This window comes from Rhincodon typus, chromosome 5, assembly GCF_021869965.1.
Source record: "Rhincodon typus isolate 14 chromosome 5, sRhiTyp1.1, whole genome shotgun sequence".
In the NCBI taxonomy this organism is placed as follows: domain Eukaryota; kingdom Metazoa; phylum Chordata; class Chondrichthyes; order Orectolobiformes; family Rhincodontidae; genus Rhincodon; species Rhincodon typus.
In genome coordinates, this window is record NC_063336.1 from 39,346,493 (window position 1) to 39,373,607 (window position 27,115).

Genomic DNA, 27,115 nt, shown 5'->3' on the forward strand with positions numbered 1-27,115 from the left:
TGTGAGGAGTATCAAGTAATTTCAAGTTGGACTGCACACTGACTCTTAAAATGAAACAGAAACCAGGTATACAACATAGTTTAATACAAGAACATACCAGAGAAATACAACACAACTGAGTTTAAAAACCTGAATTATAAACTATAAAATCTCCATTAAACAATCTGCATGTAAGCAATATTTTCTTCACAGTTCTAAGTTATCATTTTTTTTGACAGTGCATCGCTTTGCTGCAACCAGATGTCTGAACCTAAGCAGACATTTCAGTCAATGCATTGCAAAGCATGAAAAAATACAAAATTTTTTTTTCTTATTTACAAGCAAGAAGGGATCATTCTTAAGGAGTTGTTTCTGCCGAAAGGACAGCAGGTAAGAGTAATTGCCTGCCACTAAGTCTGCAACTCGAATCTCCCCAAACCCTGCCCCATCCTATATCCCGTGGATGACAATTGTTTATATTACTGCTGGTTGGCGATAGCACCTGCAGTGGCACACAGACGTATGCACCACATGCAGACAGAACTCCCCGAGGGGAGAGGAGGAAGCAGCTTCCTTAAGAATTCAGTGCTATGTGGACAGCCGTGCTTCTGAGCACCAGATGTCAGGCTGTCTTCTCAACCCCCTACACCTTCTTCCATGTCCTTTACCGACATCCACACCATAGTCCCTGTCATAACATGGCTGCTTTCAGCACAGCCAACCCATTCTCACCTATTCTTTGCCCCCATTATCAGCTTTTCTCTTTTCCTGGCTTACTATCAGCCATCTTTTTGTGCGCCTAACTGTCTTTCTGTCTCTCTCTCTTTCCAGCTCCATTTCCACCCACCTGTTCACTTCTACATCCACCCCTCCCCTCCCACCCCCCATCATCAGCATAAATGCCTCCTTTTTCTAGTTACTATCAGTTCTGAAGAAGGGTCACTGGACCCAAAATGTTAACTCTGCTTTCTCTCCATAGATGCTGCCAGACCTGCTGAGTTTTACTAGCAATTTTTATTTTTGTTCTCTTCTGAATATCACCCTTTGCCATATTGCTAGCTCTCCTGTAAAGATCATATTATGTCCTCACTTTTTCGCCTGAATTGATGTTTACCTTTTGCATTAGAAAGAGGATTTCACATCAACCTTTAATGCCTGTTTGGAGTATAGGGAACAGTTTAGCCCAGTTACAGAGTAAGCCACTGGTGTAAGGCTATGACAGACCCAAACAATCAAAAAAAAATTTATCTGGTCATTATCACATTTGTTGCAGGAACTTGCTGTGCACAAATTGACTGTCACATTTCCTATGTTACCATACATTCAAAAGTATTTCATTGGTAGTAAAGTGCCTTGAGACATGCTGAGATGGTACAAGCAATATATAATTGTAATTTCTTCTGCTTGAATTTTGGTATTCATTGTGTTGAATATTCTTTCACTTTTATCAATCACTCCCACACTCAGCACTGATCAGTGACCAGCAGGTAAAGGTCAGAAAGATATATAACACCCAATAGCCTTACAATTTTAGAATGGCAACTTGATTTGTCATCAATGTACAGATTTTCCAAGTAAAGTAATCAAGTTACTGACCATTTCATACTGGGGAGTTGTGCGCCAATGACCTTGAATGACATGATTCTAAACATTACACTCAACAAATTCAGAAATTCAGTTTTGGATTGGAATTTAAGTCCAGAGGTGAATGGGCAATAGATCAAATCATATTTGCCAGCAATGCTATTTCATGTGTCTTACTGAATGAATTTTTCCTGCTTATTCAATTCTTTATGTCACATTAATACTAATTGGACACAAAATGGCTGTTTTGGCTGACTTTCTGCTTGGCAATTTTCTAATTCCAGTGAACTGCATGGTTTTGCCATGTACATGGGCCAGCTACAGAACTCAGCCTTAGGGTTAACCTGGTATTGCCAATTATGGTCCTTTGCATTGGATTGTGTGTGCACATACATATGTGGAGGTAGCTGCTGCAGTTACTTCAAATTTGCTGGTGACACCCAGTCACTCCACTGCTGAAGCTGCTATTTCAGACAATGACACCAAGACAAGGGGTAATGGATACCTAAATTTTCATTGCATCTGGGCTAAAGCTATGTTGGAAACATTAGGGAAAAATGTTTCTAAAATTAATTTTAAAATATGCAAACAAACCCATAAAGTCATGGAGTTTATGAAAAAGAGTTCTAATAATCTCTGCAATCTAATGATGATCATGTTTTGACTGTTTATGTTGCATGTCTGTTGTCAGCGTTAATAACAGCTTATATTTATACAGCAGCTTTAACATAGTAAAAGGTCTGAAAGCACTTCACCAGAGCATTATAAAATAAAATTCAATGCAAAACCACAAAGAAGATATTTGGACAGATAACTGGTGAAATAATACGTTTTAAGGGGCATTTTGAGGGAGGACTCAGGTAACAGTGTTGTCAGTTGATCCTCCAACTTATTGAGTTTTGATGTTGACTAGGATGCGTCCACATGTTCACCTAATGGGAGGCTTAGGAAGATGCCAAAGGACAGGCTACCTGTCTAATTTCTCAGCCTGAACAGTTACATGACCTGATGTGAGAGAGCACAAAAAAGTGCAGAAATGGAAGCACCCAGGTTGTACATCTTAAAGAAAATACACGTGGCATACGTTTCCAGTGATAAAGGATTATTGTTTGCTATGTTTGTACATGCAGTGTCCAGTGTTTTTGGAACTGTGATATGCAGTTATCTTCTTCAGCCATTATTGACTCATCTGAAAGATCTTTGGTATACAGTGAAGAAAGGAGATTAGTCTCTGGCCCTGCAGCTTGTGTCAGAAAACTATTGTTCTCTGAATCTGGTATAGTCAACCTTCCAGTATTGATGTCCCAATCCAATATTGTTGTATCTGGCTCCTCACCTTCATCACGTTGTTCTTCATTCAGTAAGTAGAAGTTACTAAGCATTATACCAGAACAATGGTCATCATCACACAGTATGGTCTTTCCAGTTAGTAGCTGTGGTTGAAATTGTGACTTATAATTACACTGTTCTAGTTCCTGATGCATCATTGGTAGGTAAAGCGTTTCACTTTGCAGATCAATAGGTCCATATAGTCCAAATCTGGTGGAATTGGTATCATTCACTATAGTTTGTGTGTTCATGCCACTTGCCTCTGGACAGTGTGTGTAGATAGTCTGTTGTGGCTCATCAAACTCCCCATTTAGACTGTTGAAAACTTGCTTACAATATGGACCACGAGTGGTATCTGTTTCAATGAAGCTATAAGCAACACTGTGCTGTGTAGCATTTCTGTTCAGAGGCTCTGTTGCGAGTTGGGATTTGTACCCAATTTTTAGCAGTTCTGTAGACTTTTCACTTGGAAGCTGGATGTTTTGTTGCTGCTGAGGCTGAATCATGTTCTCCATTACAATGATTCCATATTGAACATCACTTGGTGTCTTCCTTCCATTTGAAGGATGGGATTGAACTCCATGATTATCTTGTTGGGGTTGATAGGATGCTTGCACAACATTCTCGCTGCTACTTGCACACTCTTTTGTTGTTGGCTTTTCCACACTCTGAGACTTGTATACAATTTCGCTGCTGCTTATTGACAATGGTAGGCCTTTCCATTCATTGGCAGACTTGCTGCTGACTAGGGAGGTTAAAAGAGCATTACCATCACCAGCATCTATACAACCATTTGACAATGCTTTTTTACCTGTGTTTTCCAAAACCATAACGTTAACTTTCAAAGGCTCAGGTGGGATAAATATGAATGCCTTTGATGGCCGATACTGTAGTAGCTGAAAGAAAGGAGGGATAAAGTTGGAGCATGAAATAGCTTCAAGCAGGTAAAATTTAGCATATGATCCCAATTACATTGGTATTAACATTAACAACCAGTGTTAAAGAGGCACTTTCTGCATGAAAATATTTTATATGTTTTTCATAATTGTTGTTCCCTTTTGATGGTATAGAATAGTACTATCATCACGGTGGCGTTTAGAATATCTGCTGGAAAGTTATTTCAAAGTTCTTCCAGATTGAAAAATTCACAGCCATAGCCTAGATTTTTGTCTTCTTCACTGGCATGTACAAGATTCACTCAATGGTATCTGAGATCAGAAAATTGGACACCTACTGCTCACTGTTTTTCGTACATTCGGATATTGAATGGCCAACTGCAGGAAATTTGCATTTGAACTTTCTAATTGGAGCCCTTGGCTTGAGGAGGAAGCTCTTGAGCTTTTACAATGAATTGGTAAAATAATCTGAATTGATACTTAAAGTTTTATTTTAAATGGTAAAGTGCATTGAATAAGATTTTAATAAAATTATCATTCTGAAAATTTGAGGGGGCTAAACTGTTCAATCCAATTTCATTACATTTCTCGAATGGTATAGTGACGGAGCAACTGAGTCATAAAAACTAGGAAAGACATTTGTGCTATCCTTGCAAGGAGCTAGCTTAATGTGGTGATTGGGGTGCTACAATTGGGCTCTGCCTTAGGAATAGGAAGGAATAACTAGGATTCCCATTGTTTATCAATATAGTAACCTCTGTAAGCTATGGATTTTGGGTCAAGGTTTGCGCTCAACTTTGTTGGTTCTGACTACTAAATAATGACCACCAGATGGAAAAAAAACAATAGGTATTGCCTATGGAACTGCAACGTAGCAAAGAGTGACAGCCTTTAACAGAATGACAGAAAATTAGCATAACAGGTAACCTTTGGGGCATATGGAATATCCTCTTCATCTTGTTAACCCATTAGTTACCCAAGACAGGGTAAATGTTGTAAGGATATTTCCAATGACTAGGGAGTTCAGAACCAGGGATCACAATTGGGGTAAGGAAGGATATGAGGAGAAATATCTTCACTCAGAGAGTTGTGGAATTCTCTGCCACAGAAAGTGGTTGAGGCCAAATCATTGGAAGTTTTCAAGAAGGAGTTAGATATAGTTGTTAGGGCTAAAGAGATCAAAGGGTATGGGGAGAAGGCAGGAACAGGGTATTGAGTTGAATGATCAGCTATGATTATATTGAATGATGGAGCATGTCTGAAGGGCCAAATGGCCTACTCCTGCTACTATTTTCTATGTTTTTATGCTTCTAGATGCATATTAATATGAAGAGACAGTTGAGTTCCTTACCTCCTTCTAGTTTATGAGCAATGCTTTCCAATCAGTGTGTGGTTTGAGTAAAATGAACTAAATTACTTGGGCACTAACTACCTGTTCTGAACTTGCCTAAGTCTGACAATTTTACTCTATTTATAGAAGGTCTGCTTGACATTTGAAAATAAACTAAAATAGCTGCTAGCTTTAAAATTGTTGTTTTATTTGTAGAGATGGATTACACCATAACTTAGGAGAAGAAAGCATATATTTATATAAGGTAATCATGGATCTTGATCCCAATTGAATAGGAGATTTCAGAAGATGAGAGTGTGCAGAAAAGATTCACAAGAAAGGCTTCAGGATGAGGGGCTTTGATTATGAGGATCACTTAGGCAAGCTGGGTCTGTTCTCCTTGATAGCAGCTCAAGTGGCTGAATGGCTACTCCTGTTCCTATTTCTTATTGTCTTATAGTCTTGAACAAGGTTGGTAGGAGATGTGATAGTTAGATCTGAAAGAGTATATTGGGAGAAACTGTTCCCATTGGCAGAAGGGTTGAGAAATAGAGGACATTGATTTAAGCTGATTAGCAGAAGAACCTAAGCTGCCATGTGGAAAATGTTATTTTGCAGAAAATTGGTAGTAGTTGGAATGCATTGCCTGAAAAGATAGTGGAAGGAAATTTGATGTGGTTTTCAAAATTCAGCTGTCTAAAATTTCAATTAATTATAAAACAATATGTGAGCATTTAAAAACATGCTCTGATATATACAGCCTCTGTTAGCACCTTCTCTTCTATTTAATTTTTCTTGATTGCAGAGCAGGATGGTCAAGCCTAGACGCAATACAGAAATTATACATGTTGTACACTGGTTGAACCATAGCAAGGTTTGCCCTTTCTCAAGGCTCTGTGTATAACAGAAATCTCCTTTGGATTTTATTCAGGAAATTAATCAACCTCAAAATCTTCTAATTGGAGAAGCCAACATTCTGGAGCTTCTACTATAGCCTTGGCTCCTCACACTGCAACTTATAACCAAAACCTAATACTTTTAACTTGAAAGTGAAGTGTCTTTAAAAGCTCTCAGTTCACATTGATTTCTGTTATTATCTCATATGCACTTTTTTGTCCATTTTCCCACTGCAATGCCTATTCATAATCTACTTGCCTTTGATTGTGTATATTAACTGAGGATATCTACAATCATGAACTTTACTCTTAAATACACTTACTGATTTTTACAGTACAGAAGGAGGTCATTCAGCTCATTGTGTCCATTGTCAGTCAGGCAAAGATCTCACAATACTAATCCCATTTTCCATTTCTTGACACATAGTCATGGTGGCAATACAAGTGCTTCTCTAACTATTACTTAAATATTACAAGAGTTTGTGACTTAGCCACCTTTTTCAGGCCATGAGATCCAGACTTCAACCACACACTAGATGAAAGTAATTCTCTTCCACTATTCACATAACCTTCTACCTTTTGTTTTAAATCTATGTCCCTGTTTATTATTCCGCTGCTAATGAAAAAAAGTCTTCTGTCCACTATATCTATTCCCCTCATAATCACATACCCATCTTTCGAATCACATCTCAACCTTTCCAACTCTAAGGCAAACAATCCTATCTTATTCAATCTTTCCTCATATCTCCAGCCCAGGCAGTATCATCATAAATCTCCTCTGCATCCTCACTAGTGCAATCACGTACTTCCCAAAGCTGCAGACAGTCCTTCAATTACGCCTAACTTCATTTTATACAATTCCAATATAACCTCCTTGCTCTTGTATTCTAAGACTTAGCTAAGAAAGGCAAGGATCCCTTCTGCCCTCTTAAGCACATTACACCTTTATCTACTTGCCCTACAAGGATCTGTGGATATGCGCATCAAGGTCCCTCTGATCTTCAGTACTTTCCCAGGTCTACCATTCAATCCCTTGCCTTGTCAGCCCTCCCCAGAGCACTTCCTCACACTTTTTATGGTCAATTTCCATTTGCCATTGCTTTGCCCAGCTGACCAGTCTCTTGAAATCCTCCTGCAGTTTATGCCTATCATTCTTACTGTTTACCACGTATCAATTTTCATGTCATCCATGAACTTCTTGGTCACATCTCCTTACACTTAAGTCCAAATTATTAAAGTACACCTCAATCAGTTAGATTTTCATTCACAGAAAAAAATCCCTTTACCATCACCCTGTGCTTCCTGCATCTTAGCCGATTTTAGATCTAATGTATCACTTTGCTTTGGATCCCAAGGACTTTCTTGACCAGTCTGACATGAAAGACCTTATTAAAAGCCTTGCTAAAGTCCACATTGATATGTATTTGTTGTAATAAGAAAGAACACTTAAAATATCTGGCAGCAATATGCACACTATTTTCTAGTGCTGTTAGCACTAGGAATGACTCAATTACTTTTCTCTGCCACATCTACACAATAGTACAATCACTTAATAGATTATGTATGATATATTCTTTCAAATGCACCCTTTCTGCACAATAAGTTTCTTGTATATAGTGGAATAAACACATATTAATCATAGTTTATTGTAATAAGCTGGTAGAAACTGCTTACCAGATTTACAGGTTGCTTCTGATCACTGATGTACACATATTTGTACATGAAACAGCCCAACAACGTGAACAAAAAAATGGAAACAAAGACCGGCAGAACACATCCAAGCAGGATCATTTTGATCATTTGTTTCACAGGATCTGTAATGGTAGAAATGAAAGGAAAATGTACTGAAAAATGCATCAGAAAATTTTCTTGTCCACAAAGCTTTAATGCAGAACCTCAGAAAATGCTGATAATACTCAGCAGATCTGACAGCATGTGTGGAGACTGGAACAGAGTTAATGTTTCAAGGTGAACATCTTTCAACAGAATTGATAGGAGTTAGAAATGCACTGTTTTCACCAGGTTTTGCTGGAAAAGAAAAAAAAGTAAGTTTCCAGACAGAATTGCAAGACTAACTCTCCTGTTTTTCAAACAATTTGTCTTCCACCACATCTCAGACTTTCCTTTTGTCTCTTTTGCATTGAATGATCTAACATTGGCAGCTTTTGAAAGCTGGGAAATGGGAAAAGTTATTAATAGGATGGCGACAAAAGGATACTATGGAAGAGTACAGTTTAGATTACGTAATTAAGATTAAAAATGCTAGACAAGGTACAAGAACATAGCATTGAACTGTCTCTTCGAATGTGACCTTTTGATTAATGAACATTTTGTATAATTTTATACAACATAACAGTCTTGCACTCATTGATACTTTTCAATTCTTGTGGGATATAGGCATTGCTGGCAAGACCAACATTTATTTCCCATCCGGAATTGCCTTTTAACTGATTGCTTACTATTACCATTTCCGGGGACAATTAAGAGTCAACCACATTGCTCTGTGTCTGTAGTCAGACTTGGTAAGGGTGACAGATTTCCTTCCCAAAGAATGCGACTAAACCAGATTGGTTTTTATGACATTTGAAAGTAACTGTCAAAGTCATCATTACTGAGACTAGTTTGAAGTCTTGCTTTAGTTGTAGAGAAAACTGGTGATGCTGCACGTACAGCTCTGAGGGTAGTTCTGGTTCACTTGCTGAAGAAAGGATATAATTGCAATAGAGGGAGTGCAGCAGATATTCACCAGACTGATCCTTCAGATGGTGAGATGTCCTCTGAAGAGAAATTGAAGCAAATGTGTCTGAAATTTTTGGAGTTCAGAAGAATGACAGGCAATCTCACAGAGACTTTGAAAATTCCTAAAGAGATAGATGAGATACAGTAGACACAGACAGGATGTCTCTCCTGACTGTGTGGTCAATAACTAGGGGACACAATCTCATATTGTACTGAGATGACGAGGAGCTTCTTCATTGAGGGGGCAGTAGTTCTTTGCAATTTTGTCCACCAGATGGGTTTGCAAGTTCAGTAATTTAGCAAATTCAGGACAGAATTTAAGTTCCACTAGCTGTCATGGTGGAATTTGAGCCCTTGCCCTAGATCCTGGGCCCTGGATTACTACTCCAGTGAATCACCACTGTGTCACCATTTCTTTGTAAATATAGGTTCATATTTAAAATAATGCTCTCACCTTTTGGTGTTGTCGCACAAACAGTTTCAGATGGTTCACTTATTCTATGAAAGGAAAATTCCACTGTTTGAGCTGTCACACAATATGTGGTATCATGGTCCAGAGTATCCACTTTTTTAAAGTTACCATCTTCAAGGAAAATGAGCTAAAAGATAAAGAACTAATTATAAAATAGTTAAAAATAAAAACAGCCTCATCTTTGTTGGGCTATTTATGGGCAAGCATAGTTGCTTATGTAACATTTGTATTCATTTCATTCATAACCCCATTTTGACTGATGAAACAGTGCTCTTTCATATCGAATCCCACTTATACAAAGCACTGAGGATGACAAAGGAATAGAATATACTATGGATGGAGGACTTTAGTGTCCATCACCAAAATTGGCTTGGCAGCACCACCACTGACCAAGCTGGCTGCATTGTAAAGGACATAACTGCTAGACTCTATCTGAGGCAGATGGTGAATGAATCAACAAGAGTGAAAAATCTACTTGAACTCATCCTCATCAATCTAACTTACAAAAATGTATCTGTCCATGATAGCACTGATAAGAGCGACACCAAGTTCTTTCTTCACATGGAAGATATTGGTGATTGTGTTGTGGCATTAACATCATGCTAAATGGGACAGCCTTCAAACAGATCTAGGAACTCAAAACTGGGAATCCACAAGGCACTGTTAAACACCTCAACAGCAATGGAATTGAATTCAGCCAGAATCTGTAAACACACGGCCTAGCAAATGCCTGACTCGACCATTGCCACCCAGCAGGTAGACCAGGCTTGGTTCAATGAAAGGCATAGGGGAGCACATGCTAGGAGCAGATCTGTGTATACCTATAAATGAAGTATGAACATGGTGAAGCTGCAACACAGGACCTGCTTGAATGCCTATCAGCAGAAACACCATGCAGTGGACAGGGCTAAATGATTCCACAACTACCAGACTCAATGGAAGCTTTGCAGATCTGCCACAGTCAATTGTAAATAGTTATGGACAATTTGTTTAAAATGCATTTATGGGATATCAGTGTCATTAGGCTAGGCCAGCTTTTATTGTCTATTCCTAATGCCCAGTAGACAGTTAGGAGTCAACAACATTGCAATGGGTCGAGAGTCACATGTAGGTCAGACCAGTTAAAGGATAGCAGATTTCCTTCCCTGAAGGATATTTGTGAACCAGATGAGTTTTTATAAGAATCAGCAATGGTTACAGTTCCATATTTTTTTAAAATTCAAATTTCATCATCTGTCTGGTGGATATTCTCTCCATCATAAAGTCAGAACTGGGGATAAAATCAGAAGTTGCTGGAAAAGCTCAGCAGGTCTGGCAGCATCTGTGTAAAAAAAAATCAGAGTTAACGCTTCGGGTCCAGTTCTGAGGAAGGGTCACCGGACCCGAAATGTTAAGTTTGATATTTTCTTCACAGATGCTGCCAGACCTGCTGAGCTTTTCTAGCAACTTCTGTTTTTGTTTCTGATTTACAGCATCCACAGTTCTTTCGGTTTTTGTACAGAACTGGGGATGTTTGCCAATAATTGCACAATATTTAGCACCATTTGTAATTCTCCAGATCCTGAAGCAGTCCATGTCCAAATGTTGTATAATCTGAACAATACCCAGGCTTGGTTGACAAGTGCCAAGTAACATTCATGCCACACAAGTGCTAAGTAACCACTATCTATAACAAAAGAAAATCTATTCCTCATCATTTTACATTCAATAGCATTTGTGTCACTGAATACTTCACAACCAGGTCATGGAGGTCACCACTGACAAGAAGCTGAGGTGGAACAGCCAGATAAATGGAGTGCCTATAAGACTAGTACAGAGGCCAGGCATTCTGCAGTGAGGAACTCACTTCCTGACTTCCCAGAGCCTGTCCACCATCTACAAGGCACAAGTCAGGAGTGTGATGGAATACTTACAACTTGCCTGGATGACAGCAGCTTCAACACCACCGTCCAGGACAAAGCAACCTATTTAATTGGCACCACTTCCATCAACTTCAACATTCACCCCCTTCATCACTGATATAATGTGCATCATCAATAAGGCATATTGGAGTAAATACCAAGGCTCCTCTGATATAACCTTCAAAACCCATGACCACTGCCAACTAAAAGGACAAAGGCAGCAGATGCATTGGAACATTACCACCAGAAATTACCCTGCCACTCACCATCCTGATTTGGAAATATATTATATTTCCTTCACTATCACAAAGTCAAACTCCTAGAATATCCCCCTGAACAGCACTGTGTGTGTTCCTACACCCTGAAGCACCATAGTGATTGAAGAAAGCAGATCACCACCTTCTCCATAGCAATTATGAATGAGGAAATAATGCTGGCCCAGCCAGTGACACCACGACACATGAAGGAAAAAAAAGGATTAGGCTTTATGAACTATCAACTCGTGTATTTTTATATTTGGTTTTAATAATGTATGAATTTTTCTTACCGACTTATTTGTCTTTCTATTAGTAACAGACAAATTGTATTTTAAGTCATGAAAGATTTTAGCCAGTGAAATAGCTTCAGCCTCATTGTTTGTCTTCCACTTTTTGGGAGCCGTCAATGTAATGGAGATGGAACAGACCCCGGCTTTTACTTCTACTTTTGGGGAACTGATGGTTGCTGAAAGACAATTGATGCATAGCTATTAAAAAAAGATGCACAAGAATGACCCTAACAGTTACAATGCATTTTGATATACAAAACAATAAATATATTTGTGAGATAACAAGGTGTAGAGCTGGATGAACACAGCAGGCCAAGCAGCATCATAGGAGCAGGAAGGCTGACGTTTCGGGTTTAGACCCTTCTTCAGAAATGGGGGAGGGGAAGGGGATTCTGAAATAAATAGGGAGAGAGGGGGAAGCGGATAGAAGATGGATAAAGGAGAAGATAGGTGGAGAGGAGACAGACAGGTCAAAGAGGCGGGGATGGAGCCAGTAAAGGTGAGTGTAGGTGGGGAGTTAGGGAGGGGATAGGTCAGTACAGAGGAAGGACAGGTTAAGGAGGTGGGATGAGGTTAGTGGGTAGGAGATGGGGGTGGGGCTTGAGGTGGGAGGAGTGGATAGGTGGGAGGAAGGACAGGTTAGGGAGGCCGGGACGAGCTGGGCTGATTTTGGGATGTGGTCGGGGGAGGGGAGATTTTGAAGCTTGTGAAGTCCACATTGATCCTTAGGAGGCTTGGGGACCACTTTGTGGAACATCTACGCTCAGTTCGCGACAAACGACTGCACCTCCCAGTCGCGAACCATTTCAACTGCCCCTCCCACTCCTTGGACGACATGTCCATCCTGGGCCTCCTGCAGTGCCACAACGATGCCACCCGACGGTTGCAGGAACAGCACCTCATATTTCGCTTGGGAACCCTGCAGCCCAATGGTTCTGATTTTAAAACTCATCAGTTTGGGGAAGGAAGAAATGAAATTGAACTCATGCAAGCTAAGTAATAGACTAGTTCTGGGAGAATAGAGTGTCTATTCAAGCAACACAGAAAAGCAATTCTGTTTGGTAATTTTAAACGATAAATATGGGACGTTTCCCATAGTTTAAATATAAGCTTTCTCCTGAAATGGTGCTTCGTCAATGATGCTCTAAATGTTTTTGTCATATTAATGCATGAAAACCTTTTGTGTCATCCATTCAGCTATTCACTCTAAGTTAATTTTTAAAAAGTGTTGTTAAGTTACTGCAGGGATCGTAACAAAATTTACAGCTAATACAGTTAAAATTTGTATCTCGACAGAAAAGTTTAAACCTGTACTTACTTTCCACCTTAGGATTGAATCTTCCACTTTTATTCCAATCTGAAAATCCTGCTCTTGAAATAGCTCTTACTCTGGCATAGTAATATTCTTCACTGTCAGCTGTCTCATTTGAAAGATCACAGTATGCTCTGGTAATGTTCTGGCATTCCTTTTTGTTCTTCCAATCTTTTTCTCCATATCTGATTTAAAAATAGCACCATTAAGTCTTACTGCAAATATTCATTTTCAAACCTGCCACATAATGTACATAGGCAATTGCACACACACTTCTCCATATTTAGAAATCTTCACACATCTCAAACTGAAGTTGTCTATCTTTCCCAGACCATGGAACAACTAGGTAATGCAAATACATTTTATTCTGATTGCTGGTTGATTTTCTGTTATGAATATTACACAATTAGCACAGTGAAGCAGATGCCCTTCTTTCTATATTTTCTACTGTTGCATCAATCTAGGAATATCTACCCAACGTTACCTACAAGTGCTAACCAAGGTTAGCAGCAACAATACAGCAGAGATGATCCAACTTTAGACCAAGCTCTTTCATTCTTAAATTATACATGCCGGCTAGTTAACTTCAGCACTGCAGTGTCAGAAAGAAAAACATGAATGCAGCAACGCTGCCAGTCAACAGTGATTTACAACATATTGTGGAATGACACTTTGGCTCCCTCACACATAGTTGCCCTTTATTCTAAGTTCTAAGTTCTAAAATTTGGATGACTCAGGGATAGTGAAAACAGGACTGAATTTCCCCTCAAAGCCACAGGCTATCCTGACTTAGTGCTAAATTACTGTTCTTTCTCTGTCACTGGATCAAAATCTTGCAGCTCCTCTTCTTAAATGTACTGTGAGTGCATCTATATCACACAGACTGTCATGGTTCCAACAGACAGTTCATTCCCACCTTCTCAAAGGCAATTAGGATAGGCAATAAATGTTGGCCTATCCAGAGATGCTTATACTCCATTAAAGAATAAAAAGATTCTGTTTAAACGTATCGAACTGGGACTCAAATAACATCTCCAAGATGCTGTTCACCTTATACCTTGACAAGTAAACATTCCACCCTGTTGTGAGACCAATCATTGCAAGCTAACTTTGAACTTAACTTCGGAATTAAAGTATTAAAGTGTTTGAAGGATTATAGCTAGTGACCTACAATGGATATGTATATAGATATAAAAGATATCTAACTATTCTATTTTTACAGCCTTGGATATGTTACGATGTTCAGTTCATGTAATTAGCACAGGTTCCCCTTTTGTTATTGATGTTCCACTTGCTTCCTGACCAGTTCATGATTTTATTGCATGATTACAGTATAAACCACTTAATGGAAAAACCCAAATGGTAACAATTGTTCCTTTTAAACAAGTGGTTTAATGAAACAAATATAGTACAATACATGGTGAATGAATTGGTGCCTAGACAAATATTCCTCTCAAATGAATCTAAAATTTACCTGGCTTGAAGTGTGTCAGTAGCTATATTGATCCATCTTATTAATTTTGCAACTTCTGTTTTTAGTAACTTGTCTATGGTATTACTTCTGCAATTCAATTTGTCACCCAACATTATTTTATTTTAGGACAGTTCTAATCCCTTTTACTCCCCTGACCTGAGTCAAAAATTAATCATTGTATCTTACATCTTTTTCAAGAACAGAGAAACATATATTCGTGCAGAATATTTTAAAGATTTACTAACAATGGTTGTAATTCAGTCCTGTTTTCACTATCCCTGAGTCATCCAAATTTTAGAACTTAGAACTTAGAATAAAGGGCAACTATGTGTGAGGGAGCCAAAGTGTCATTCCACAATATGTTGTAAATCACTGTTGACTGGCAGCGTTGCTGCATTCATGTTTTTCTTTCTGACACTGCAGTGCTGAAGTTAACTAGCCGGCATGGTGTTCCCATGCATCTTTTTCCTTTTTCGTTCTAAGTAGTAGAGGTGTTACGTTTGGAAGGTTTTGCTGAAGGTTAGGGGAGCTGTTGCCACAGTGCATCATGTGGCAGTGTGCTTCAGTGGTGCAAAGGTGAATGCTTAAGGTGGTAAGAAATGCACTGATTAGCAGGCTGCTTTGTCCTGGGTGGTATTGAGCTTCTTGAATGTTGATGCAGGCAGAGTCATCGAGGCCAAGTGGAGTATTCATCAACATTCTGACTTGTGCCCTGCAGATGGTCTGGCTTTGGGGAGTCAGGAGGTGAGTTACTCACTGCAGATTGACTAGCCTTTGACTTGCTGTTGTAGCCAGAGTATGTATGAGGCTAATTCGTTTAAGTTTCTGGTCAATGGTAAAGCCCAGCATGTTGATAGTGGGAATTCAGTGACTGCAATGCTATTGTATGTCAGGGAGTTGATCAGATTCAGTCTTGTTGGAAATGATCTTTATCTGGCACTTGTCTAGCAGATACGATACTTGCTACTTAGTAGCCCAAGCTAGTGGTAGTCATAACAATCAATACAAATAAAATGCTGGATTACAGGACACATCAGTGGAGTTAAAATTTCCAGAGGCCATTCTGAAGCTTTACAGTGCTGCCCTGTTCAAACTGTACCTGAAGCTCACATTAGAGTCGATGTCAGATTTATGGGAGCCATCTCATTATGGGGGTCATGAATCTGTTGAATTCATTACCCCAGAGTGAAGCAGATGCTGGGATATTGAGTCAATTTAAGGAGGAGATAGACAGATTTTTTTAGTAATAGGTTGAACAGTTATGAGGATTGGGCAGGAAAGTGGAGTTAAGGTTAAGATGAGATCAGCCATGATTGTATTGAATAGTGAAGCAGGCTAAATTCCTTATTCCTGCTCTTTGTCATGTTCTTATATTGTAGACTCAAAGACAGTGCAGAGAAATTGAAGCCCAGTGTCTGAGTGAAAAACCAAGAAGGACAGCTTCACGAATAGGGTTTGTCCATTTTTAGAAAGATACGCCTCAGAGAGAATCTTGCAGGGATATATAAAATACTTAAATGGTTCAAGAGTGAAAACAAGAAAACAATGCTTTTGGAGACAAGAGGACAGCATCAGTAGTTGCTTCAAGGTCATTATGATGAAAGAAAAGTTAAGACAGACATCACAGGTTGTCCAACATTTTCCATTCAAATTTTTAATAAAACTGATTGGCAGGAAAATGTGAACAACACCTTTGTGAAAACTATCTGAATCCAAAAATACTGGACTCATTTAAAAAAGTCCAAATGCCATCATATGAAGAGTTAGTACTGTAAGCAAGGCCAATGCAACCACGAAACTAAGTAAGCAATTATCTAGTGCCTCAATGAACAAACCTAATATTAATTTTTAAGTCTATTCTTTATTTATTCGTTCATTGTAAAGTGTTTTGCTTTGTCACTATGAAACAACTTTCTCTCACCATGAACTTGCCTTCACTGTAATGCCATGTCCATGAATTCAAAAGTATTTCAATGAAATTGTGGTATCTCATGTGGTTGACTTTTTTCTGATACACATTCAATCCTATCACATTAAAAAAAAACATGTACTTACATAGCATCTCTAATGTAATAGGAGGAAAGCAAGGGAAAGAGGCAAATTAGGGAGCAAGTCTAGAGTCTAGTTAGCTGAAGGCACCCCCAAAAAAAATTATTCGTGGAGCAAATAAAATGCTTAAGAGGTCAGAGTTAGATCAATGCAGATGTCTCAGATGGTTGTGGGATTGAGGAGATTATAGTGATAAGAAGAGGGATGAAGGAGCGATACCACGAAGGGGCAATTTGAAGGATGAAAATGATAAAACCCAGACAACATTTCATTGGGAGTCAATGCAGGTCACTGAGCAGAGGTTTTATGGGTGAGCAGAGTTTGGTATAATGACATCAGAAATAGAATTTTAGGTGATGTAAAGGTCAAGGAGAACAGAGTACAGGAGGGCAACCGTGAGTGCATTGAAATAGCTAAGTCTGGAGGGAAGATGAAACTGACACACTTTATAAATGTTTTTAATTTTTTTTCCAGAAATTGGTTAATTATTTTCCTCAGCATTGACAATAAATCTGTACCACACTTTCTTTTATGGAATTTTCTTTATTCTAATGTTTGATTGTTTTGGTTGTCTAAAAGTTGAAATGCACAAAATGTACTGCTTGGAAGTATTCGAAAGCTGTCTGAAACAACTGACATTTTGGAGGAATAATTTAGCTTCAAAAGCATATTAATACAATGAATAAACAAACAGCTTAATAATAAATTGCTGTAAACTGGGACATTTGCTACATGTGCAACCTCAGTTTGTGATGTGAGGTTACTCTGAGATAAAAATCTGATGAGAATGTGTACCTGCAAATGTGTGGTTTACCTTTTCATGTCTTTTCACAGGTGCTGTCATGCAATGTAATACTTTCCTCACAAACTAGCGCAGTGTTTCCACTGCAGTCACATGTTTCCAGTTCTAATGCTATCAGTGAGCAAAATAAGAGGGCAGCGACATAATTAAAGTAGTTAAATGTGATACAAAACAAAAACAGAAAACCTCAGCAGGTCTGCCAGCATCTGTGGAGAGAAAGCAGAGTTAATGTTTTGGGTCCGGTGACCCTTCCTCAGAGCTGCTTGTAGCTAGGAAATGGTGGTATTTATGCTGTAGACCAAGGTTAGCGAATGAATGATAGCTGAATGACAGTTAAATGTAATTGCTACTGTTTACATCAACTTTCTGACATCTTTGGAGATAAGACTACAAGACGAAGGAGCATAAACAGACCATTCGTCCCATCAGGTCCGTTCTGTCATTTTGTGATTGTGGTTAATCTGATAATCCTTAATGTCACCTTACTGACTTTTCTCCATAATCCTTGATCCCTTTACTGTTCAAATATTTATCTATCTCATCCTTGATCATTCAAAATGACCCAACCTCAACAGCCCTCAAAATCAATTTCACAGACTCATTACCCACTGTGAGAAGGAATTTTTCCTCATTTCTGTATTAATCTCCTAATTTTGAAATTATTACCTCTGCTGCTACACTGTCCTTCATGGGGAAGCAAACTTTCTGTACCTATCCTGTCAAGTACCTAAAAATCTTATGTTTCAGTAAGGTCGCTTTTCATTCTTCTAATCTCCAGTGATTAAAACATATAAGCTTTGGAAATGAATCTGTAGTTGAATGGATTAGGCCAAGGAAACTCAACATAAATCACTCCAATCTTGAAATTTATACTGAACACTACTTTTGGTGAGTAAATAGTTTGGAAACAGTTTGTAGGAAATGCATATGCGATGATTAAATAAACAAACAACCACTAAATTCAGCATCATGGGTACTTGGGTCACAAAAAAAAACACATTTTCAGTCATTCTCATTACCTTTTTAAATCTGTGCATAAAACAGGAAGACATTGTGATTATAAAAATAAAGTTTTATTTTGGTATTTCCTGAACAATATTGCTCACTGTCACAAGCAAATTATCTTCTAAAAAATAAGAAACATAAGAAAGAATAATAAGAATGAATGGTTCCAATACAGCACACTCTCCATTCACATTTAAAAGCAACCCTTGAATCAGCCTAGGCTAACAGGGTGAATGTCACCCCTCTATTTTGGTTGTCCATGCAAATTGAGTCTGGACAGTCTCAGTCAGACAATAAGAGAATAGAAAACTCGTGGAACAACTCATTACTTGATAAACAACATAAAAACAGAATTAGAACTGCAAAGCTACATAAGTATCACACTTGCGTTAATGAAGACGAATATAATAACTTGGCTAAGGACAGGATCAAAACATTTTATTTGTAAAATATTAAGGAAGCTTATGTTGTAAAAATATACTGTATTTTCTATTACTAATTTTGATGTTACAATATCACATTTGCAAAGAGGAAAGATTTTGAACTATCTGATTTTCGTGAGACATGGCTCTTTTTAATGTTTTTCTGTACTGCAAGACTAGCTGGAATTTATTTTTGAAAACAATCTGTATTGGAATCTCTGAGAAATAAGTACTTTTGAACAGGGAAAAGGACAGAAATCATGAGCTCCAGTGCTGCTTCTGGCCTGGGCCCCTTGCCTGAGCACAGTGGCCCTATCCCAACCTGAGCACATCCTGTGTCGCTGTTATTGGTCCTGATTTTGAATACCTGTATCTGGGAATAATCTCTTCTCTAATTCTAGATTACTTAGAATCTACAGCACAGAACATGCATTTGGCCCAGCTTGGCCCAGACCATTCGTTTTATGCTGCACATGAATCTCCTCCACCCCTATTCAAATAAACCCATCAGCAAAACCTTCTTTTCTTCTCTCTCTTATGTGATTAACTAGCTTCCCCTTAAATGCACCTATGCTATTTGCCTCAATCAGTCCTTGCGGTAGCAAGTTCCACATTCTGACCACTGTTAAGGCAAAGGAATTTCTTCTAAATTCCCCGCTGGGTACAATAATGTCTGTTTTGTATTTACAGTTTCTAGTTTTGGTATTTGGCATTCTGTGGATCATGTGTGTATGTGTTGGGAAAGAGTAGGGTACTGGGACATTAACTCTTCTCACATCTGCATTGGGAAGAGACATTAAAGATGGCCTGAATGGTCTGAAGCAGGAAAGATTTGTGTGTTGTTAATTATTTTCTTCTACAATTGCTTCATTTGGAAACAACAAAATATAATCAAGATCTAAACAGCCACATAGCAGCATAGAATAAGAGTAGAAATTACATTTTATACTGTACACTGAACGATATCTTGCATCCTTTTTCTCTAGGCAGTTCCCAGAGCACAATGTTCTGCAGATTGACTGACCAGAAATGCACATTGCTCACTGCAGGTGATGGGCTTCTGCAGGGATTTCCTGAAACAAAAAGAAAAAGCAGTTCTGTAAAAATTTATACAACAAGTTGGAAAATAAGGTGGCCTAGATATATTTATACAAGAATTATCACATAGAAACAGCCAGTCCACATTGATAATTATCATCCACACAGACTGTAGTCCTCAACCCACATGTCTGCCCTGATCTTTTATTCCCCCTTCCTTCAGTCTCCTACCTAATCTGTCCTTAGTAATAATGTAGTGCTTGCTTTAAGCAGTATACCTAATAGTGTATTCTACAGCTTCACATCACTCTGTGTAAAAACGTTTCTCTTACTTGCATCCTAAATTGAAATATTTATTCTTACTGTGTTCTGGATGGCTCAATCACTGAAAACAGCTTGTTTCCATTTACATTGCCTCTTTCCTTCAGTTTTAGTACCTCTGATATATCATCTCTATCTGCCAATCGAGGTGTAGTTGAAGAGAATAGCATAAACGTATTTAAGGGTCATAAAAAGCCATTGTAGACATTTTTTTATTTGTTCATTGTATGTGGGCATTGGTGGCTAGGTCAGCATTTGCTGACCATCCCTAACTGCCCTTGGGAAGAATATATTGAGCTACCTTCTTGAACCTTCCAGGGATGTGTGTGCATCAACAAAACAAAGATCCAGCATTCTGACCCCCATAACAGAGAGGAAGCTGAACTTAAAATTGTGCTTCCAGAACCTTGGAAACTTGGGATTCAGCTGTGTGTATCAGTCCCCAAAACCCTCAGTGTTGCCATATCAACCAATCGCCCCCATTTCAAAACATAAGATAACAATGTCATAAGATATAGGAGCAGGAGTAGACCAATTGACCTATCAAGCCTGCAACTCAGTAGTCACACCAATGCAACATAGGATGGTTTGAAGAGGCCAGGAGCAGTTAAAAGAAGCTAATGATCATGGATAAGGAGGGGATATGGGCTCTGATGGGTTCAGGGATCTCACAAAGGAAATGTGCCTAACACCTGCCTGACATTGGCCCTTCCTCCATGTAATACTGTCAAAGTGTGATGAAGCCCTTATATGCCATTCATTAGCCGCTGATGGGACAATAGGTGGCAGACAGGCCACCCATTGGATTCTACGTGTATCACTTGCTTTCCAACCCACTGAGAGGGGAGTGTAAATTCCAGACCATTCATTGGCTGGTGTTGATCAAATTCAAGCTACAGCAGCATGAGATCATCAAGGATTAATATTCCTCATTTATTTTTATTCAAGAGCCTTGCAAACTGATGAGAACAAAAGCAATTTCTAAGTGAGCTGATATCAGAACACACCACAAGAGAACAGTCACGAAACATCCACTCAGAAGATGGGAATGCAGCAAGAGAGAAAGGAATCAACTTGAAATTTAGCATTAGAGGGCACCAAGTAAACCTTCTGACTCATTCTTTGAATAATTAATTTAATTTTCTCTGTTGGCATTGTTTCTTTTGTTACATTCTGTTTGTGCTATTTTAACCATGTTTGTACCACACCTGTGTATTTTGCACAAGTTTGCTATTAAATTAAGAGAACAGATATGGGAATTTAATTAGAAGTCATCAGCATACAATAAGAAATTCTCCCATCCTGGGAAAGGGCTACATGAACGCTCAATAGGCCAATACTTTGAAAAGCAAACACAACAATTTATAATAACAACGCCTTTTCGAAAACCTATGTGGTTTCTCTGTACATGTTTGCTCGAAATTTTCCATCCCTCTAAGTTTTTGTTACTGACAGTGGTTTCTGTCTCATTAGCACTGCATACTAGATGTGGTTCTGGTGGGCTTCTCAAATACTAAAACTATGTCACGCTCTGAGAATTGCACCTCATGCTCCATTATATTTGTTCTCAGGTACTACATAAACTAATTCCGCATTCATTTCCTGATGGGGGTTGGGTGGTGAAAACCAAGTTTTATTGTCAAAAACATGGTATATGCATATGGTGTTATGTATTTTTTCAAATTTTGGTTTGTTTACAAACAACATAAGTGCACTGTTTTAAGACAGGGGTGCCTTTAAAATGTCATTCCAGGCTCACACATGGAGAATAAATGTTGGATGAAGTATTAGAGACAAGCAAATACATGTGAAACCAAATCCTTTTGGACATTGGAAGGAAAAATAGTAAAAAGTGAACATGTCCGTGAAGAAGTCTCATTTTAGTTTGATCTTGCAATTAGGTGCTGCTCAGTGCATAAGAAAAATAGGTCGGGCATTTGATTGTCTCTGACAATGGGTGTACCACATGCTACTGTCCAGAACAATGTCAGGAAATAACAAAGACCATGGTGAATAAGCTTTTTTGCTGGGATGCAAGCTGCTCAATAGAGGACTTATTGTTGCAGCATCAAGCCAGCTTTGCCACTCATGAAAGGAATTGTCATGTGTCTCTACCACGGCAGCTTGAATCACAATACTAGTTTTATCATAAAGCAGTGTGATGAAAATTACCTATAATGTGCTTTTTTTAAAAAATATCAGTAGCATGAAGATAGTAGCTCATCACTGAGTGCTCCAAGACAGAATGTGAGCTTGGGAATTTGGTAAGGAAGGAAGTTGGCATTGTGAGGGAGGAGATCCAGTATAAATAACTGACAGATCAAATACTAAAAAAATTTTGTAACAATAAGAAGTAACAAGCATTTTAAAACAATAAATTTAAGCAAGGTTTATTACTACGAGTATGGTGTGTTAAGTATTACTATTATTTACCAGCATTGGTGAGCAAAGTTTATTTGTGTTTATAACATCTATTAAGAAAAACAAGCTTAACTAAAAAATAAAGAAAAGACAGGGCTGCTCCAACCTCGAGAATGTACATTTTGGATTATGTGGGATCTTCAGGGCTAGTTCCATCTCCCGGATAACCACTTCTGGAAGAAGTGGCATCAGTTGCAATTGTTTGAGTACCAGCTGACATCACCATTGTGCATCTGCAGGGTTAAGAGCTATATGAAATGCATGTTTATAGATGCAGTCAGTCCACAACTTGAATCAAGGGAGAGAGGGTTAGGTGATCACGAAAAGGAACAGGCAGGTAGTTCAGGAGCCGTGAATGCACGCCACTCTTCAACCAGTATTCATTTGTGAACACTGAGGAGAGTGGTGATTCATCTGGGGAGTGCAGCTAGAGCAGAGTCCATAGAAATGGAGTTACAAGGGACACTGAAAAAGACACAGTGATAGTGATTCAATAGTTAGAAGGCAGAAAGGTATGTCTGCAGCCATTGATGTAAATACAGGATATGCATTGCCTCCCTAGTGTCAGGGTCAAAGATGCCACTGAGAGGCTGCAGAGCACGTTGAGGGAAAAAAATGAACAGCTCGCAGTCATGGTCCACTTTGACGTGAATGACCAAAGCAGAAAGACATATGGGATTCAGCAATTAGAATTCAGTCAGCTAAGTAGGAAATTAGCAAGCAAGACATCACAAAAATTTGGATCATTGCCATTAAAACATGCATATACATAAAGTAATGGTAGTATAAGGCAGATGAATGTGTAGCTGGAAAGATCGTGCAGGAGTGATGGCTTTGGATGCTTGGGATATTGGGACTGACTCTGCCGGAAGTTGAACCTGCATAAGCTGAATGGCTTGCTCCTGAGTACAGTTGGCACTGAATTCCCTGTGAGTTCCATATGGCTAATGGTATAGGAGATGGTTTAAACTAATTCAGTAGAGATGTAGCAACCAAGAGACAATATCATAGCAGGACATCAACGTGTGCAAAATACTGGGAGAAATAGATAGCACGGCAATAAGGAATTGTAAAGTCAGAGTTAGGGAGAAAGTATTAAAGTTTAGGTCAAGGTGAATGCACAGTGTGGCAAATAAAATTGGGAGTTACAGGTGCAGGGTATCATGTGGAAAAATAAAATTGTGGAATGAAAGATTATTGGGGATATGAATGAATGTAAAGTTGAGGCTAAAATCAGATCAGCATGATCTTATTGAATGGTGGAGCAGGCTCGAAGAGCTTAGTGGCCTGCTCTTGTTCTAATTTACACTTGTGTGTTCATAAGACCTGGTTCAAATAAGGGCAGGATTGGATATATAAGGTGATCAGGAAAGATAGGAAAGGACATGAAGGGGAGGCTGATGGTATTAAAGAGTGCATTGCAATGCTGGAGATATCCATAGGGCTCAAGGACAGGATTATTTTGGCTAGAGCTAAAAAACAAAAACAGTCTCATTACAAAGCTCAGTGTTGCACAATATAGGCCAGCAATGGTGGGAAGGATTTGAGGGAGAAATTTTCAAGGAAATTACACAGAGCTGCAAAATATAGGGCAGTTACAATGGGGAACTTAAATAAATTGAATTTAGACTGGAATTGAAGTGTTGTAAAAGGCAGTGTGGGACAAGAAGTGGGATTTCAGGCACGGTCAAAGAGCATTCCCTCAAAATGAAAGGTAGGGCAGACAAAGTCAACACACTGGCTGATAAAAGAGAGGAAAAATTAACATAAAGAAGAAATAGTATGTGTACGACAGATACAGAAATTGCTGGCAAAACTCAGGAGGTCTGGCAGTACCTGTGTGGAGAAAGCAGAGTTAATGTTGAGTCTAGTGACTCTTCATCAGAATGCTGCAGATCTTTGTTTTATTTTTCTGCATGTGACAGATATCAGGTAAAAAATACAACTGAGAACAAGGCTGAAAATAGAGGATACAGAGAAGAGGTGACATAACAAATAAGAGAAGCAAAGAGGCAGTTAACATAAAAGGGAATGCCAAAATCTTCCACAGGCATTTAAATAGTAAAAGAAGGAGCAGGGCTAATTAGGGAACAAGATTTACACTTGGAGGCAGGCAGTATAATTGAAGTTTTAAATGAATGCCTTTACCAAGGAGAAAGATGCTACCCAGGCTAAAGAGATAAAGAAGATAATTTGGACACTTGAAGGGCTTTAAATTGGAAAGGATGATATATTGGATAGCCAATCTACTTTTTAAAAAAATCATTCATGGGATGAGGGCATTGATAGCTAGGCCAACATTTATTGCCCCATCCCTAATTGCCCAGAGGGCAGTTAGGGGTCAACTACATTCCTGTGAGTAGAGTCACACATAGGCTAGACCATGTAAGGATGGCAGTTTTCTTCCCTAAAGGGCATTAATGAACCAGAGGGGTTTTTTCCTGATAATTGATTCATGGTCATTGTTAGAATCTTAGTTCTGGGTTTTTTTAAAAAACAGAATTTAAATTCCACCAACTTCAGTGGTGGGGTTTGAACCCAGATGCCTGGATCTCTAGATTAACAGGTCCAGCAATAATACCACTAGGCCATCACCTCCCCACCTTAAGGCAAGCTGGCACTAAGACTAAATCCCATGATATTGAGGGAAGTCAGTATGGGAATTGAGAAGGTACCAGCCTGAATTTTCAGTACTCCTTAGACCCAGAGGTGGTGCCAGAGGACTGGAGAATTGCAATTATTATAGCCTGCTCAAAAAGGCTGTAAACTTTTGGCCAGTCAGTTTAACTGCAATGGTGGAGAAAATTCCAGAAAATGTGATTTCGGGCCCAATTGAGAAACTGTTCAAAAAATGCAGGTTAACTATAAGAAAGCCAGCATGGATCTCTTCAGGGAAAATTTTAACCAACTTGTTGGAATTTTCTAAAGGTCTACAACAAGTGTTAATGAGGGCAGTTCAGTTGATAATTATATAGCTGTAGTTAAAGGGGAGGCAATGGCTGAATGGTATGCTCGTTAGACTATTAATCCGGAAACTCAGCTAATGGTCAGGGGACCCAGGTTCAAATTGGCCATGGTAGATGCTGGAATTTGAATTCAATAAAAAGAATCTGGAATTAAGGCTCTAATGACAACTGTGAAACCATTGTTGATTATGTGGGGGCAAAATCCCCACTTGGTTCACTAATGCCTTTTATGGAAGGAATTCTGTCATCCTTACTTGCTGTGGCCTATATGTAACTTTAGATCCACAAAGTGGGTTTAATGGTCTCCTTCAGTGCTGTGACTATTCTGTGATTTGATGTGTGTTTTTTAGAGGGACAGGCACACATTTAAGACCACGCTGAGTAATGCTAAGTAGAATTACAGTGAATCAATGATCCAACGATTTGCAGATGACCAGTGGGGGAAGGGAGGGAGGTGCCTCTGGCACTTACCTAGTGGCAGAATACAAATGGCATTGGTAGTGGCCCGGAGGATCACTATGCAAACATTCCTTCTGTGGAACTGAAAAACAGAAACACTGAAAATAGGAGCAGGAGTAGGGCATTCAGTCCATCAAACTTGTTCTGCCAGTCAACATGATTATGTCTGATTCTTATCTCAAAAGACTGTTTTGGAGGAATACTGGGCAGGTAAATAATAATTTGGGGTGGCACAGTGGCTCAGTGGCTTGCTCTGCTGCCTTACAGCATCAGTGACCCAGGTTCAATTCTGTCCTCAGGCAACTGTCTACGTGGGTTTCCTGCAGGTGCTCCAGTTTCCAACCACAGTCCATAAAAGTGCAGGTTAATTGGACTGGCCATGCTAAATTGCCCCACAGTATCCAGAGTGTGAAGGCTAGGTGTATTAGCCACAGGAAATGCGGGGTAAGGGGCAGGTGTGGGTGGGGCACCCTTCAGAGGGTCAGTGAGGACTCAGTGGGCCAAATGGCCTGTCTCCACACAGTAGGGATTCTATGATAATAGAATAAGAAATAAAATTTTACAAAAGGAAACTATTCAGAAAATTGATCTTGCTTCTATACCCATTAAAGCACCTAATGCAGGTTAATAAAATATCATTGTAAATCATATTAATCCACTCTGACATCTGTTAGAACATATTGTTTGTTATTCTTTGAAAAGAGTTGAACAAAATATCATTACATACACAATGGATTTGAGTACGGCAACATTCCTCTGGTACCTTCCAAGCATCTACCTCAGTCTTGGAATCTTACTCACTGAGCCAGCTAATGGTTATTCAAAAACAAACACCAGGAAACACCCTTCCTTATTATATATTGGGAGTCACGTTATCAGATATAATCATTATGCATTGTATTTAATTGTATGAATGTACAATTTAGGAGCAGAGATAGGTACTTTGGCCCCTTGAACCTGTTCTGCCATTTGATAAAACATGTGTGATCTGATTGAGGCTTGAACTCCACTTTCTTGCTTCACCCTGATACCCTTTGACTCTTTTGTTAGTCAAGAATTTGTCTATCTCTGCCTTAAAAATATTCAATGACCCTACCTGCAACAGTCTCCAGGGAAGAGAGTCCCACAGGCTCACAAACCTATGAAGGAAACAAATTTCTCCTCAACTTCATT

At 38.9% G+C, this 27,115-nt stretch overlaps 1 protein-coding gene across 1 annotated transcript in view; it reads right to left on the reverse strand.

Annotated features, from left to right (window-relative positions):
- Window positions 1-2,226: 2,226 nt before the first annotated feature.
- Window positions 2,227-27,115, reverse strand: part of LOC109922743 (interleukin-20 receptor subunit alpha-like) — a 48,905-nt gene continuing 24,016 nt past the window's right edge. Inside the window, exons 2-8 of the mRNA XM_048596747.1 lie at window positions 25,955-26,024; window positions 19,678-19,810; window positions 12,992-13,170; window positions 11,674-11,849; window positions 9,208-9,352; window positions 7,689-7,828; window positions 2,227-3,788 (exon numbers count right to left, since the gene is read on the reverse strand). Of these exons, the coding sequence (XP_048452704.1) occupies window positions 2,676-3,788; window positions 7,689-7,828; window positions 9,208-9,352; window positions 11,674-11,849; window positions 12,992-13,170; window positions 19,678-19,810; window positions 25,955-26,024 (1,956 nt within the window). The 3' untranslated portion in view covers window positions 2,227-2,675. The remainder of the gene's footprint in view (window positions 3,789-7,688; window positions 7,829-9,207; window positions 9,353-11,673; window positions 11,850-12,991; window positions 13,171-19,677; window positions 19,811-25,954; window positions 26,025-27,115) is intronic.